General features: G+C 42.9%; 4 protein-coding genes across 4 annotated transcripts; 1 reads left to right on the forward strand and 3 right to left on the reverse strand.

Annotated features, from left to right (window-relative positions):
- Positions 1-553: 553 nt before the first annotated feature.
- K441DRAFT_679358 (nitrilase) lies at positions 554-1,778 on the reverse strand (the record flags this gene model as incomplete). Its single annotated transcript, XM_067651254.1, has 3 exons — positions 554-757; positions 824-1,575; positions 1,631-1,778. 3 exons carry the CDS (start codon positions 1,776-1,778, stop codon positions 554-556), a joined length of 1,104 nt encoding a protein of 367 aa, XP_067501346.1.
- Positions 1,779-2,029: 251 nt separating this feature from the next.
- Positions 2,030-4,628, reverse strand: K441DRAFT_728291 (uncharacterized protein; the record flags this gene model as incomplete). The annotated part of the gene is made up of 4 exons (XM_067654175.1): positions 2,030-2,657; positions 2,710-2,889; positions 2,970-4,092; positions 4,153-4,628. 4 exons carry the CDS (start codon positions 4,623-4,625, stop codon positions 2,445-2,447), a joined length of 1,989 nt encoding a protein of 662 aa, XP_067501347.1. The 3' UTR covers positions 2,030-2,444.
- A 184-nt stretch (positions 4,629-4,812) lies between these two features.
- Positions 4,813-6,312, forward strand: K441DRAFT_640900 (aldo-keto reductase-like protein). The gene is made up of 2 exons (XM_067646634.1): positions 4,813-5,216; positions 5,266-6,312. The coding sequence occupies exons 1-2, from the start codon at positions 4,983-4,985 to the stop codon at positions 5,932-5,934; spliced, it is 903 nt and encodes a 300-aa protein (XP_067501348.1). The 5' UTR covers positions 4,813-4,982; the 3' UTR covers positions 5,935-6,312.
- A 725-nt stretch (positions 6,313-7,037) lies between these two features.
- K441DRAFT_573339 (HET-domain-containing protein) lies at positions 7,038-8,204 on the reverse strand (the record flags this gene model as incomplete). The annotated part of the gene is made up of 1 exon (XM_067644051.1): positions 7,038-8,204. A coding segment is annotated over one exon (1,167 nt), but the record flags the coding sequence as incomplete, so codon positions are not given.
- Between the last annotated feature and the right edge of the window lie 8,932 nt (positions 8,205-17,136).

Consider the following 17,136-nt stretch of genomic DNA (forward strand, 5'->3'; position numbering starts at 1 on the left):
ACCGGGTGGCAATTGAGTACTGGGTCTAAGCGCCTAACGATCACTAAAAATCCATTTAAAAGCTTGGCAACAGCCAAGCAAGCGGACCTTTTTAGGCTGTCCAAGACAAGCAAGCAAGCAGCGGGCGGTGGAAATTGTAAGCAAGCAGGTAGAAGGCCTCAGTCTTGCTCATCTTGCTTAATAGCAAGTCTAACCTGCTAAAACGTGCCGGCGCAGGATGTGGGGCAGTCTATCAAGGCTACTAAGTAAACATGTAACTGCTAGGATCTATATAAGTATCCTTAAGCTTTTTAGTCGTGAATGCTATATACTTAGAAGAGGTTTGGATTCCAAAGCGCTTCAATTTTCCTATTAAATACTGTCTATTCACTCACACTTTAAAAATAGCAGTCAAAGATGCACATCAAAGCCTGACATATATAGAAATCATTTTTTAACAATTGAGAGTAGAGTTACATCACCATTCAGGGTAGGCCTGCCGTTCAAGCTCCAACCCAGCTGACATCCTATTGCGATTTTGTTTTGCATTGCCACAATCCACCAGTGTCAACTCCTACTTAACTTTAACATACCCATTGCCATTGTCCTCTTCATCCTCTTTCGGCAGCGGCTTCTTCAAGCCCACCCTCTCCAATGTGCTCATCGGCAGCTCGCCCTTCTCTACCTGATTGGCATCGACGATATAAGTCTTGGGTCTCTTATCAACATAGAGCCGAATCAAGTCAGGGCGCATATAATGACCACCCTGATGTTCGCGCTATCAATCAGCATCAATCCTAGAATTGCGGACATTTGAGACAGCCAAAAAACAGGGTTAACTCACAAAATCAGCAATGACCTTCGTCAAGTGCGCTTCATCTAAGTCGACATCAACGATCATCAAGCCCTCCCATTCGCGGTCGGGATCGGCAACGGCGCGATATCCATCTGGGCGGTAGATGCGCGAATAGCCCGAGTGCATACCCTCGGTGACTTGGTCGCGGAGACGCTCAGGGGTATTCAGCTTGGCGCCCTCGGTGCTCACAACCTGGAAAGGCGCGAGGACCCAGGTGCCGGTCTCAATGGCGTAGGCGGGTGAGACGAGCTCCGACTGCGTCTCCGCAATATTCGTGTAGGGGTCCGGATACTTCAGCGTAGTGGCAGGCGGGTAGACGGGCCATGCCGCGACGTGGATCTGCTCGCCTAGAGCCGCTGCGTGTGCCTTCAGGAACGGGTTCATATTCTCCCAGCAGTTTAGGTGACCTAGTTTGCCGATCTCCGTGTCGACAACCGAGTCCAACGAGTCGCCTGTGCCCTCACCGAAAACGAGTCGCTCGACGTGTGTGGGCTTAATCTTGCGCCGATGGTTGATAACGTCGCCTCGTGGGTCGATAATAATTTGAGCCATGTAGAGAGAGTGTCCGTCAATTTCGCTGTATCCCATTGAGACGTAGATCTTGTTCATGCGGGCTGCTGAGCGGATTCGCTGCATTTCATCGGAATCGGAACGGAGGCTGTTCATGCGGTACTTTTTAAGAAGAGGAAGGCTGTCCTGGAAATTGACTTTCCATTGCCAGTACGGATAGCCGGGAATCCCTTTGGTTCTGTCAGCAACAGATGGCGGTATTTTCCGAAACTCCATCAAACTTACAGGTCTCAGGGAATGCAACAAGCCTACATCCCTTCCTCCCTGCTTCGTTAATATATTTGATGGTGATCTGGACAGACTTCTCAAGATCGAACCATCCTGGTTCAGCCTGAACACATGCAGCTTTGTACTGACGAATTGTGGCTGGCATTGTGGTACGTGAGGAAGGATATTTGATAATGCAAAGACACTCAGGAATTTAGCTAAAATTGTGAAAAGTGTTGAAAACCTGACTGAGTGTCCATTACCGCAGCGGTGCTGCTTCATTAAATACAGTTAATATCCCCTGAGGCTTAGGAAAAGGTCTCCAGTATCGCAGTCGTTTTCCGCGGGTAAGCCCGAAATAGATAACGGCGCGGCGAGGTGGTACGATTCATCTTGATGAGTCCGGGTAGCCTCTGGGATCGCGGATAGCTATCGGGACCCTGTTGCAAGAGGGAGATCTATATGCAGAATATTCCAAGAGGTGTAGTTGTTGGAGGAGTAACAAGTGAAGGCCATCCCCACATAATGCCGTATACTGACTAGGGGGGAGATATACTTGCCGAAGATGCCGAAGATGCCGAGGGTGCCGAAGACGCCGACGATGCCGCTGCAAGTCTGCCGCTATGCCGATCGCGCCAACACGCGGGGAAGCGACATGCAAGAAACCATTCACAGGTGTGTCTCAAGCCATCGCAAGATCATAACGGTGGCCGGAAGATGGTCGCTACATTTTCTTGTGGCATGACCATGCAATTTTTGTATGGTTGCATGTGTAGCGGATCTACATCCCAGCACCGCCACCACTGCCACTGACGTCGACCATACAGGAAAGTCAGTTATAGCCGACCTCTCCTGGGAAAGAAGCCCAGAATCCTTGCGTGGCATTAACCGTTATGTTGTCGAAGTCGGCGCTGGCGAAATCGAAATCCGAGTCGAATGAGTTATCGTTACTGACAGGGAACGTCTGCCCAGGGCTGACGAGTGATCCGGCAGACCCGAAAGGCGTAGACGTTGGAGAAATCGGAGCGAGACCGGCTACTGTAGTCTGTGATGCGGTTAGTGTTTACCCGTGGCTTTGATAATAGAATTAAGCTTACGTCTTGAGTAGGCTCTGCTACTGGAGTTTGCTCGTCCTGGGGTTTCTGGACTGGAGATGGTTGCAGTGCGCCATAATCAACCAACGCACTACGAAGTGCCCGTCGCTCATCCGGTGAGACGGGTCCATCCTCGCCATGAATCGTCCTATAGAATGCTTGCATGCGTTTAATTGTTTCGAACTGCAAGAAAAGGCCATTAGGAAGTGACACTGCTAAAGAGGGAAGAGGAATTGTTTAATCGAATAAGAGTTGATCCTTACCCAGTGCTGCGCCATTGGCCACTGGCCTTTCATCTCCTTCAAAAATACACAGCCCTGGATCACAAGGTTGAGTGATTTTTGAGAGTCACTCGGGCCATCCTCCTCGCCGGGAAAATTGTAGCTGTAAAGCATTACACCAACTGCTGTATAAATGGTAAATCCTATCCAGGGAACCAGTCCTCTGAGGAAGAAAACACCAAATGTACGCATCTCTTCGAGCATTTCACAGACCGTAGTGGCTTCTCGGACAAGCTCGGTCCTAGATAACTTCTGCCAATGCTTCCATGTATCAGGATGATCCTGATATGACCTAGGGACTTCAGACTGGTCGTTTTGAGGTCCAAGCACAGGCAGATAGGCACGATGAAGGAACATAGAAGACATGAAATGAATCGAGTGCATATAGCAAAAGGCCTGACCTTGATCAATAGCATTGTGGGCGCGCAGGGAGAATATGTCGTATTGTAACCTTTGAGGCAATGAATTCTTCCATGAATTGAGCGCATAGACTAATCGTTGAAATTCAGACGGCGCCCACGGGAACTCACTGTTGACTGTATTCGAGCACGCCCATCGAGCAACTAATCCCCAAATATTTGCAGCTCGGAGGCTGTAGGCTATAATTCCCAATTCCCCAACAGGAAGAGATGGGAGAGGCATCTGCAGGTCCCCATTTAAATTCTCACAGCGCACTGCTTCACCAAACACGAAATGGTCTTTTTCGCACGGGAGTTGAATCGAAATGTCAGAAGCATCAAGTGAGCGCTTCCGTCCTTTGCCGCCACTGAGCAGACTATCCATCAGGAAACAAGTCCAAGCGGTTCGTCGTCTCTCCTCCATTTCAATGAACTCCTCTCGGGACAGGGGGCGATCCTTGGGATAGGAAGGTTCCTGGCAGAGGTCCATGATTTGAACCATTCGTATAGCCATGCCCAGGTATATCCAGGCTCTTCGACCATTTCCAGCACCCCAGTCGTGTCCTGTGAGCATTAGAAGTGCTTGAACGCGACTGATGCTAGGTGTCTCAAGATCGGACTGGAGGATTTGCCTGGCGTGCGCCGCGAAGGCATTGCTGGCTTCTGTTTGCGATTTGTATGGCTTTGGGGCTTCTTTGACAAATCTACTTCGAGTTATGACCGTCTCTATGTCTGGCGGATTTATACCTGATTAGCACCCGACCTACCTTATGGCCAGTGCCAGTATTGCCCAAACCACCCATCTCTCAAGTGTTCGGTCGTGAATGCGTAGTAGAAGCGTCGGAATATGGTGAAAGCACCATTTGTATGAACACCTGAGGAAGCTATTCTTCACCTCGTCCGTCAGCAGGTCGAAAGGATCCACGCTAGCCAATTGGACAGCCGGTAGACTCTCGAGTGCAGGTAGAGGTGGAACGGGAGGAGCAGAAGGATTGGTAGGAATAGAGGTGTCGGCACGCCGGGAAGGCGAAGGATTAGACGGTGATGTACTACTAGACACCTGTGGAGAGTCACAACGAGGCCTTTTAGGCTGTCGGTGGATAGAAGAGGTGCCAGGTGGAGGGAATTGACAAGAATCGGCGCGTGAGGTTACTTTGCAGCGTTCGCACGGTGGCTTGTCGTTGTGTATGCATTTTTGCTTCGCGCTACGACATGAGACGCATGCCACTGGATTCCTCATTATGACCTGCAGTCGAGAAAAGATTATTTAGGGCGCACCTTAGTGGGCAAACGTTACGGCGGAGTTGATTGTGGCCGCCCTCTGCGCCTAAAATCTGTTTCGGAGGATAAGCCTCGAGTTTGCCGGATGCTAAAGCCACCTATTACCAAAGGAGGCCCCATACTGCTTAATCAGACCTACCCAGGAACAAATAACCCAACTCTTTGCTTGAGCCATCATCAAGCTATCAATTATGTATTAATCCCTCCTGTGAGGGTGCCCCGCCTTGGTAGACTACGGGCTTCTTATATTCTCCTGCAACTTTGGCAACATCTCTCGGGACGCCAATATCCACGCTTTTTCCCATCACAGACAAAAATGACGTCTAATAACACTCACTCAACGCTTCTTCCAGCAGGCTCAGAACCCGCTTTCATCTATGGCACTGCATGGAAGAAAGATGAAACCTCACGGCTTGTCAAAGAAGCGCTAGCAGCAGGCTTTCGGGGCATTGATACCGCAGCGCAGCCTCGACATTACCGCGAGGAGTTAGTAGGAATCGCACTTCGAGAGGCTTTCAAAGAGGGCAAGGTTCAAAGGAGCGACATATATGTGCGCAACTAGATGGCCCAGTATGCGAGCGTGGCTTATTTAGTGGCAGCTTCAAACAAAGTTCACATCGCCTCGCGGACAAGATCCGAATAACATGCCATACAACCTTGGAGATGGATTGAAGACTCAAATTCACGCCTCGGTATCATCCTCACTGCATAATCTACGGCATTCAGAAGATCAAAACGCCGATAACGAGTCTTACATTGATTGTCTCCTTTTGCATTCCCCGTATCCGACCAGTCATGCAACCTTGGAAGCCTGGAAAATCCTTGAATCATACGTGCCCCACAAAATCCTTAGGCTAGGAATCTCCAACGTCCCCCCGGGAATGCTAGAAGATCTTTTTGAAAACTCGTCCGTAAAGCCCTCAGTGGTTCAGAACAGATTCTATCCTTCGACAGGTTACGATGTCGAACTCAGGGGATTTTGCATCGAGAGAGGCATCATGTACCAGTCTTTCTGGACGTTGACTGGAAATCCCCGCCTCTTGGCATCCGAGACAGTTGCTAAGCTCGCTGATTCAGTAAAAGTCTCTAATGCCTCCGCTTTGTATAGTCTTGTGATGAATTTGGGAGTTGTTGTTCTCAATGGAACAACCTCCACCCAACACATGCAAGATGACCTTACAGAGATCAAGGAAGTTCAGAAATGGGCAACCTCTTATCCCGACGACTGGAAGATGATTACGGAAGGCTTCGCAAGCCTCCTAGAGTGATAAAAATCCGAGCAAGAAAGAGCAAATTCATCTTTCATCCCAGACTGTGGGACCAATTCTCAGATCCTCAGTCCATATTCTGTGATCAATCAAGAAAAGAATAACTGAATCAAATGCGAATTCCTCTCATTGGAAGCATTTGATAGGAGGTTTCGATTACATTGACTACTCAACAAATACCTCCACTCTTTCACGGATTCTCAGATTGGTGACGAGTCCTCGTGACCTTGTTCATCAATCGTTGCGATATTTGTAATCAGGACTTCTACCTGGGAGCCTGCAATCCATGTATGCAACCCTTGTGTTAGCTCATAACTCCCAATTCCGAATATTACCAATCCCCTAAGTACAGGCTATGAACTGCACAGCGCGCTTATGTGACTAAAAGAAGATCCACCTTAATCCTACACTAAGGTGAGAGTTTTCATCCCACTCGAGTACGCTTTCCCCTTTGGTGAATTTGTCCTACCCCAGGACCCTTTGATCTCTCCTACTCCGATTCGAGTAAACTCACCCATATCAAATCCAGCCTCTTCGAAGTCCACAAATGAGCTCGGAGTACCCCGCTGAACAAGGAAATCCACATCAACCAAACCATTATTTTGGCTGGCGCATTCTGCCAAAAGTGTTTTGTTGCAGTTCACCCAGTCGTCTCGTAATTTATGCTTCTCTTTACCCTCCAACAACAGAACGTTTTGTCTTATTAACTCTTTCGAATTGGGGTCTTTTTGCTCGTTTGTTGAGATGCGCAGGCACCATACATTGCGCGTCAATAGCTTGGATGCTTTTCCAAGGCTGCCAGCTGGCTGAGTACGGGGAACGCGTGTACTCAAGGAACAGACCCCGGTGGGTTGCCAGTGTGAAGAGCCGTTCAGGATTCCATAACGATTACATCGCACGCCATGTGCTGCTCCGCGGTACCACGTAAGCGGGGTCAAAATTTGTGTCGGGCTCTCTTCTTGCCACATCAGAGTTGCCAACGTTAAAAGCCCACGCACTTTAATATCAGCATGCGTAATACGGGAGCTCAGCCACTGACTCGACCACGAAACGACCTGGCTGATTATTTCAAGCTTGTTTTCTGCCTGCTGAAGCTCGTCTTTGGGTGCTTGTACCGGGCCGTCTATTGATAGCCAGGACCAGGATGGGATGTCATGTAAATGCTCTGGTCGTGACTTACCTTTGACATCTAGGGCTTCGGATACTGGTTGTCTGGTTGTCCAGAGAAGGCCGAAATGCAAATCCTGGACCCACAATCCTGCTAGAGGAGCACCAATGGATCTTTCATGGAAAAAGGTTGTTATACCCGCCAGTGCAGCGAGTTTGTCAGTCTTTCGTGATAACTGGCGGGACGAGTAGTCTTCCACAAGTTTCCACCAAATATTGCGAAGGCTAGTCTGAACGCTTGGGTCATGTGAGTTCCTCCTCCTATTCTGTGATTTGAACTTCCACAGTTCCTTCGCAGTACGGTATTGCAGGTCCAGAGTACCGTCTTCGGAAACGGTTCGTCGAGCACATTGCCAGAAGATTTGATCTTGTGCAAAGTAGATGGTTCTCCGGGATAAAAGCGCTTCCTGTAGCGCCCATCCACGCCGACCCAGGGAGGACTGGGCGATGGATCGATTCTCGGACGCTTGGATCCTAAGGTAAACTATAGGAGTATCTGTTCCTGGTTTGGCTGATCGTTGAGGAGATTTCGGACTTTCGAGCTCGAGCTTCACGGCTGGTTTGCGAGGGAATAAACATCCTCCGTGACCGTCCTGTGCAGCTGCAGCTGCGATGGTGAATTGAGCGCCTTGATAAATCGATGCCATCTTCACGGACTCAATCTCCCAATCGATAGTATCATCTTGAATGATGCACAGCGAATCTATCCACAGATATTGGAGCCCAAGTTGCCTGGTTATGAGGACCGCATCCTGGAATGTTCTCGGGAGGGATGATAGAGGGATTCCTTGAAGACGATTCTTGAGTGTAGCCTTTGTAGTTGTCAGCGGAGAGCTATCACCCCACCTATGGCTTAGAGTGGCGTAAAGCCCCGAGAGGTTATCAGATTTGCGTAAACGTGGACCTTTGGACTCGCTGCCAACGTCGATGACCCGTTTTGGCAATCTCGGCAAAGGCGTATCAAGAGACAGCGAGCATTCAGCATGTTGAGAGACACAGACGTCCAGCCAGTTTTTGATATTGGGAAAAGTATTGTCTATCGAACCATCGAGCCATAACTGTGTGCCGATTAGAGCACCTATTTCACTAGCGTCAGCTTGCATAGAGCCGCATAACACCAAAATTCCCAAATGGGCAAGCTCAACAATGAACTATCGCAGATCCGCACCTAGCAGTCCACATTGACGGCGACCGAGTTACATACTTTCACTTGAGCACAGGACGATTTTCGCAGCTTGCTTGATTCTTTGCGCTTTCTTCGACGACGATAGGTCGCACTCGGCTTCAATATATGTGTATGCCTCTGGGTATCCTGGAGGCACCTTGGAGAAAGAGATGCGAGTCGGCGAAGCCCTGCCTTCACTAATATGCTTGAGGATCTCCTCCTTGTGGCCTGCATCCTCAAACGCGCGCAGAAACAAGACGCAGAGGTCGCATTTCTTGCTGCAGTTGATGAACTTTCGGAGGTCAACACAGTGCGTCTTGCGCTGTGCTGTAAACATACGTCGACAGGTTTCGCAGACGGGCATATTAGTTGTTGTATGAATTACTATCGGCAGGATCGCCGTGAGAATCTGAAGATTCTCGTCGTTTGACGTGCCAACATGCAGGGCTGCGCTGTTCACGCATGCACGTGCTAGGATTGGTTGAGTTTAAATCGTAAGCGCGTCCTAAAGGCATTCTGAAAATTCCCTGAGTTTGCTCTGACATGTCTATTCCAGGACTAACTCCCGACCAAAATTTTCACAAGATTTAAGATTATTTCATATGCAAATTCCCGTGCTCTTATCGTGTCGTTTTCCTAGTCACCATGAGAGCGAACTTCTACGGTAAGGGAATTACAGCATCTGACATTTCCCATGCTCCCGAATAGGCTCTATCGCATTCCTGAAGCTTATTGCTGGAGGATCTGCCCATCGTTGTACCAACGTCTTGCCGGAAAGCGTAGGAGACGTTATCTCAGTAAGCGACTCAGACGGCAAACGAGATAAGTCTCGCTAGTACTTAATTAGTATAGCTTTATATAAAACCCCTACTAGCTTTATTAAACCCCTGCTAGCGTTATATAACCCCTGTACTTGAAAGCGCGGTCTCGTTTGCCGTCTGAGGGCCTTTGGTGCGAAAATGTATAAAGGTCTACTCATTAATCAAACGCGATACTGCTAAAGAGCGATATATCTCCACTAGTTAACCAGTTAACCACTTTAAAAGGTAATTAATTATATTTTAAGGGTTACTTTATTTATCTATATACTTATTTATGCATTTTAGCTAATATAAAGTTCTAAAGTTATAGGTCGAAAATTTTTTATAAGTCTTGTTAGGTCTACTTATAAATCCTCTTTAGATGCCTTAAAGCAAGCGGTATTACTAACGGCAACGTAGTAACTTACGCTATTTAACTCCTCCTAAGGCCTAGTTATATACTTCCTAAAGAAAATATATACTAACCTTAACTATTCTATAGCTTTAGAGGCTTGTATTAAATAGTTCCAACCCCTAAAATATAAAGCATTAGATGGAAATACTTACCTATATTATATGCTAACTCCTTAGGGGAAAGAATCCCTATACTTAATAGGTTGGGGTGCTTCGCTAACTAGTTTATAAAATAGGGGATACTATACTTATTATAAAAACTAGCTTTAGTAAAAGTATTATATTCTATACTTTCTTAGTCTTAACTAGCTAAATTATAATATAGCTTATCCTATTAAGTAAGCTAAAGGGGAAATAGGTTAAGTTAATTTATTAATATCCTAGTATAAACCTATATTTAATATTAACGGATATAAAATTCCAGAACCCTTAACTGCTTAAGAATATTAAGAATAGTATATATACCTATATACTACTTAGGCTAGAGTAAGCTATATCTCCTAAATTCTAGAAGATTCTATAGGATCTATTCTTCTAATATTAAGTTAGACTGGTAGCTATTAATAAGTATTATATACTCTACTAGTAGAAGGAGTTTTAGAGTAACTTTATCTTAATCTATAAGCTACGCCGGTCTCTCCTATTAAGTATTGTTTTCTTTAGCTGCTCTATAACTATAGACATTAAGACAGAGTAAGTAGTAAAAAAAAATAGTAGGTTTTAGCCAGAGGGAACTAAACTAGGTATATTAAAGATTATCCGTACGTCTATTAACTAACTAGATATCTTAATATATATGTTTCCGATACTAAAAAGAAAAACAAACTACTATAAGTAGTTACACTTCTTACTTAACTAAGTAGTTAAGTCTTTAGGCGGTGGCTTAACCCCTTAGAAAATCCTAAAAATAATTATATTTCTTAACGGTAGAAGATATATCGCGGTAGTCTCTTAGTACCTTAAGGAGTCTCTTATCTAAAAGGGCTACTTAGCGTATTTTATAAACTAAATAGTTAGGATATATATATCTTATATAGCGAAGCATAATTAGGATAGAATATATAATATTTTCCGCAATAAGCAGTTAGATATTTGGATTATAGTAGCTATAACTACTCTTAGAATAGGCATAGATATTCTAAATATTTATATAGTTATCTAATAGAATATCCTAATTATAGATAATATTAGAGATTTATAGCAGAGGTTTAGTATAAGGTAGTATTACTAGGGTATACGGTAGGGAGCAGGCAAGCCGAGCATAAGTCATATAGGGAGTCGATGGAAGAGGACGATATAGTAATGAGGGTAGGCAATAGCCTCGTACTAAGAGACGAACCAATAAGGAGGGAAAGGGCTGCAAGCTTAAGGTGCTTATAAGGAGATGCTAAGGGCTAGCCGAAGGCTAGCCTTGGCGACCCCTAAGAGCCCCTAGGCAATGCAGCTAAGTAAGGGCCAAAATAACCCTTACATTTAGTTATATAGTAAGGGGTTATAATAAAATTAGAGTAGCTGTGTTCTTTATACCGTATTAGGCGTTTAATTAATTGGGATATTAGAAGGAGTTAACTTAAGAAAAAGTTACTAGTTAAATAATATTTAAGCCAAAACGTAGACGTAATATACTCTTTATAACGGCGCTATCGCATATTACCTGCCAAATTCTGCCATATTCTGCCAACCTGCGATTGGCCCGCCTAAAGCTAGCGCCTTAGCGGCTTACCCTATATATTTGTTTACATCGGTCCTAGCGACCCCTTTTCCTTCTTTTTAGCTTAGTATCTTGGTAATATAGCATTCGTTTAAGCTTTGGTTCAGAGGCATTTATTTAAGCCGTGACATTATACTAAGCTCTCCCTACCTTGCCTGGGAAGGCCTTAATAATATCCTACCCTAAAGAAACTTCGTCTGCAACGACGCATTAATACGCTATACTTAGACACTAAAACAACTCTATATTACCTAGGAAGGCCTAGATAATATCCCACCTTATAAGCTAGATAGGACTAGACCTATACCCCTGGAATTGAAACTAAAGCGTATAATTCTAACGAACCTTAGGAAGCTAACGATGGCACCTAAAGTAAGCTTATCTAAGAGAGCTGCCTTTACCTAAGAGGAACCTAAGATCCAATTAGGATCAGAAATTGAAGATAATAATAATGTCGTAGACATACGCGAGTAGATTCGCGCCCTTGTAGCTAGCTAGGAAGCCGATCGTCTTAAAGCGAGAAATATACAAGAGACTCTATAAGAGATCCTAAAAAGCCTTATAGCCCTATAAAATAGCCTGGCTTCCTCTTCTTAAAGCCCTAGTTAACCTATTTACTTTATTAAATGTAATACACTAGGGAGTACGGATACAATAATAAAGTAATTAAAGTCCGTTAAGCTCCCTAACCCCCTACTACTGTCTAATAGGATAGACCCTACCTTTATGAATTGGAGGATTTAAGTATAAGGAAAGCTCTGTGTTAACTATAACTATTTCCTTTCTAAAGAAGCTAAAATACTCTACCTCTTTGGTTAAACCACTGGGGACGCCTAACGGCACCTTTAAGCCAAGTTTGAGGATAACTCCCCTGTCCGATTTATATCTGTTAATAAAATAATATGGCACCTAGCGGCTATTTATATTAACCTAAATAAAGTATAGGATACCTGTTATAACTATAATTACCTAATAATAAAACCGAACTAACCCTTTACCGAATTCTAGACTTAATTCCTATACCTTATAGGAGAAGGCTAGGTTCCCCTTAAGAACTACTAATTAGACCTATACGATAAGCTAATAATCCGGCTATAAGAAAAGATCGCTGTAACCTTAGATAACCTACTAACCTACGAAAAACTTACAGCTTATTGCCTATTATTAGACTTAGAACTAAAGCGGATTAACGCCCGCCCTAATTAGTAGAAGCGACTCCGTAATAATTAGAACTCGCTAGCTATACCTATAGGAGCTAGAGTAGGAAGATAAGTTACGACTGCTCTTATACTAAAGGTGGTTACAACTACGTACTAGTAAGCCTCGCCCGACTAGCTACGTACTACGCTATTAACTAGTATTTGCCGTAATACTCCAATCAACCCTACCTTAGCTATGTGCTTTAACTGCGATAAGTAAGATTACTTTACCTCGTCCTACCCGGAGCTAAAGGATATAGGCGATATTAAGGAGATAGAGGAAGGAGAAACGTCTAATAAGTTAGGAAAAGAAGAACCCTAGGGAAAGACTCCCCTTTAGGGTACTCTATTGATCTTGAAGAGATTAATCTTAGTTAGTTAATAGGTGGAAAGTATTTTACGGTTCTATATATAGTATCTTAAAATGGATATAGAGTTAATACTATGGTGGGGTAAAATGGGCCACTGCTTAGTGCCTTGGCATTTTCCTGTATATATCGAGCCTTCGGCTTCTCTCCTTCTCTCCATCACGACCTACCGGGAATACATTCTTTCCTTTCTTCTTACTGACTGCTTTCCTACTGATTGATTACGACTGACGACTGACCGACCGACCGACCGACCGACCGACAGACAGACAGACAGCACTGTGACTTTCCTATCTGAGAGTGGTCGTACCCTCCCACAATACAACCGCCCTTATTAACACTAGAGTAAATGGCTTCGCCTTTATAAATACTGCCTATGTAAATAATGTTGCTAAGTTTCTAAATGCAGAAGCTATCTAACTAGAGAAGCCTGTCTAGGTAAAGGGCTATAATAGCTAAGCCGGTTAGCCCGTTACCTACGTCTTAAAGTTATATATCACTTTTAACGGACAACACTAATATGGTATCCCCTTTTGCATCCTAGACCTAGGGTCCTATAATATAATCCTTAGACGAAAATAGATGTCCTATTTTAATATTTAGTTAAATATATAAAAAAGACGGTTTATTTAGCCGGAGGATAGACTAAGGTTGCCCTCCTTTATTAGGGAGATCCGAACTAACCATAAGACACTAGCTGTAAGGGCTAACTTTACCTACTAGTAGGATGTCCGGGCCTGTGACCTAGCCTTTACCTAAGAGAACGCCCGCCGCGAAGCTAGAAAGAACTCCGTACCGATAAAGATACTCTCCTAAAGCGCTACGTTTAAAAAGGACTCTACGTATAGAAGCGGGATAGATAATAATATAGATAACGTCTAAATCGCATAGATTTAACTGTTATAGAAAAGAACGTATTAACAGGATATAAGGGATAACCTCCGAAAGATATAACAGGAGCTAAAAGGAGTAATAATGACGCTAGTACCCTAGAAGTCCCTAAAGTTATATACGCCCCTATTGTTAGTTAACCCCCCTACTATAGATATCGCTATAATTAGCGCTGTAGTGTTCTACTTTAATATATACCGGAAGGATAATAAGGTCTTTACAACGAGCCTATATAAGATTAACCGAATTATTAATAATAGAGAGGAAAGGCTAGATAAGGAAACCGATGAGGAACTAGTTAAATACCTCCTTTTTACTATTTATATAGGCTACAAGGATATATTCTTAAAGGCGGCCTTAGATAAGTTACCCCCCTACTAAACGTATGATTATAAGATTTAATTAAAGGCCCATAACTCGCTAGGCTATAGCCCCCTCTACTATTAATTAATGGATAAGCTAAAAGCAATAAAGTAGTACTTAATTGATAACCTAGATAAAGGGTTTATCGAGCTAAGTTAAGCCCCTTTTGCTTCCCCTATTCTGTTTATAAAAAAGCCTAATAGAGGCCTTTGTTTTTATATTAACTATTAAAAGCTAAACGCTATTACTTAAAAGGACCAGTATCCTATTTCTTTAATTAATAAGACCCTTGTACGTTTAAGCTAGGCAAAGATCTTTATTAAACTTAATATCCGCTAAGCTTTTTACCGAATTAGGATAAACCCTATATCTAAAGATTTAACAACGTTCTATACCTACTATAGTTCCTATAAATATAAAGTTCTTCCTTTTAGACTAATAAACGGACCGGCTATATACTAAAGGTATATAAATAACGTTCTTTTTAATTACCTTAACGAATTCTGTATGGCATACCTAGACGACATTCTTATATACTTAGACGACGAACTTAAGTATTAAGTTTATATTAAGAAGGTCCTGGAGAGACTACGGAACGCGGGCTTATAAGTTGATATTAAGAAATGCGAGTTTGGGGTAAAACGTATAAAATACCTTAGGTTTATTATAACTACGGAAGGAATTAAGGTCGACCCTAAAAAGGTAGAGGCAATCCGTAACTAAAAGCCCCTTTATATAGTAAAAGGAATCCAGTTTTTCCTTAGTTTTTATAATTTCTACTACTGGTTTATTTATAACTACGGAATTATGGTAAAACCTCTCGTACGACTAACTAGGAAGGATACACCTTTTATTTTTAATAATAGCTATATAGAGGCCTTTGAAGAGGTAAAGGATTGGCTTATCTCTTCCCTAATTCTTTATCACTATAACCTAGACCTTAAATTAATGCTAGAAACAGACGCCTCTAATAGGGTCGTAGCGGGAATTCTATTATAGTTATATCTAGACGGCGAATAGTACCCTATGGCTTTCTTCTTAAAGATAATAGACCTAGCTAAGTATAACTATAAAGTATATAATAAAGAAATGCTAGCTATTATTTGATTACTCTTCTAATAGCGTGTAAAGCTTAAAGGTACGAACTCCTAGATTAAGATATATACAGATTATAAAGCCCTAGAGTACTTTATAATTATAAAGCAGCTTATAGGGCGATAAGCCTAGTGGGCTAAAATACTCTCCTAATTCTTCTTTATAATTATATATTGTTCTAGTAAGTAAAACTCTAAGGCTAATACCCTAACCTAAAGAGAATAAGACGTAGGACCTTAGGATAAGCTAAAGACCTAATATTAGACGCGCGCCCTTTTTTATCTAGAACAGCTCGACCCGCGGATCCTTAAGGAGCTAGACTCCTAGTAAAATGAGCTAGTACTAATAGAGGAGTCCTTAAATAAGCTAATAGGGCTAATTAACCGCCTTCTAACTGCAAACCGCACGGTTAATGCCCTAAGGGCCCTCTACGAATAAGCTATAAAAGGAGACCCCGATTTTAAGACGGAGGAAGGATTGCTCCTATACTAGGAGCGGCTTATAGTCCCTAATATTAATAATCTATAGACCGAACTAATCCGCGAAGCTTATTGCTAAGTCTTTATAGTATACCCTAGTAAGAATAAGACCCGTAAAATTATTAACTGCCGCTATTACTAGCTAAGAATGGTTATAGATATTAATCAATATATACGGAACTGCGAAGACTGCTAGAGAGCTATAATCCTATGGGATAAAACCCTAGGACTACTTAAGCCACTCCTAATACTAGAGCGCCCTTAGTAGCATATCTTTATAGACTTTTATAAACTACCTAGGGACCGTGACGGATACGATATAGTTATGGTTATAGTTAACCGCTTTAGTAAACGCCCGTTCTTAATTCTATATTATAAGAATATTAATGCCAAAGAGGCAGCCCGGCTATATGTCTATTACATCTACTAAATCTACGGACTATTAGATACTATTATATCTAATTACGGGCCGTAGTTTATATCGGCCTTCTAGAATAAGTTTACCCGGATCCTAGGCATTAAGCTAAAGCTTTCTATAGCTTATTACCCCCAGATAGACGGTTAGATAGAGATTGTAAATTAGTACCTAGACTAGAGGCTTAGGCCCTTTATTAACTATTTCTAGGATAACTGGTCTAAACTACTACCCTTAATAGACTACGCGCAAGCAACCCTACCCCATAACTCTATAGGGTTTGCCCCAATTTAGCTAGAAATGGGATACTTACCCCATATAAGCTTTAACTAGAAAAGGCTAGAAAAACCCTAGACTGTATAAGAGAAGCTATCCTATACTAAGGCCCAACAGTACGCTAAATAATTGGAGGAGGCTTAGACGGTAGCCCGCGAGAACCTAGAAAAAGCTTAGAGGTTAATGAAACAGTAGGCGAATAAACACTATTAAGAGCCCGATTTTGCCTCTAGTAATATAGTCTAGGTTATAATAAGGAATTGGAGGATCAAACGACCTAGCCATAAGCTGGACTACTAGATAGCAGGACCGTATAAGGTTCTTAAGAAGATAGGCAACTTATATAAAATAAAGCTCCTAGACTTAATTAGGGTTTACCCTATCTTCTTACTAGATAAGTTATGGAAAGCTATAAACGACCTATTGTCTAGACAAAAGAATGAGCCTCCCCTACCAGTTTAAGTAAACAGTAATAATAAATAGGAGGTTAACGAAATACTAGCCTATAAGATAGTATGGGGAGCGCTAAAATACCGTATCTAATAGAAGGGCTATAATCTTAACCTAACCTAGTACCCTGCGTGGAACTTTATAGGCTACCCCTAGAAGCTTAAAGAATTCTATAACTAATACCCTAATACGCCTGGACCCCCGAAGTACCTAGACGAATAGATAAAATACTGGCATAATAAAGATAATAAGTTACTAGAAGAATATAGGGACAAAAACGCCCCAAAGCCCTAATATAGCTGTCTGCCAAATTCTGCCATATTCTGCCGTTTTCTGCTAGTACCGTAAAATTTCAGATATCTAGGAACTTTGACCGCCGGTTAAAGTTATCTAATTGGTTAAATCCGTG

Source organism: Cenococcum geophilum, assembly GCF_001692895.1.
Source record: "Cenococcum geophilum 1.58 unplaced genomic scaffold K441scaffold_36, whole genome shotgun sequence".
NCBI classification, from domain to species: Eukaryota; Fungi; Ascomycota; class Dothideomycetes; order Gloniales; family Gloniaceae; genus Cenococcum; species Cenococcum geophilum.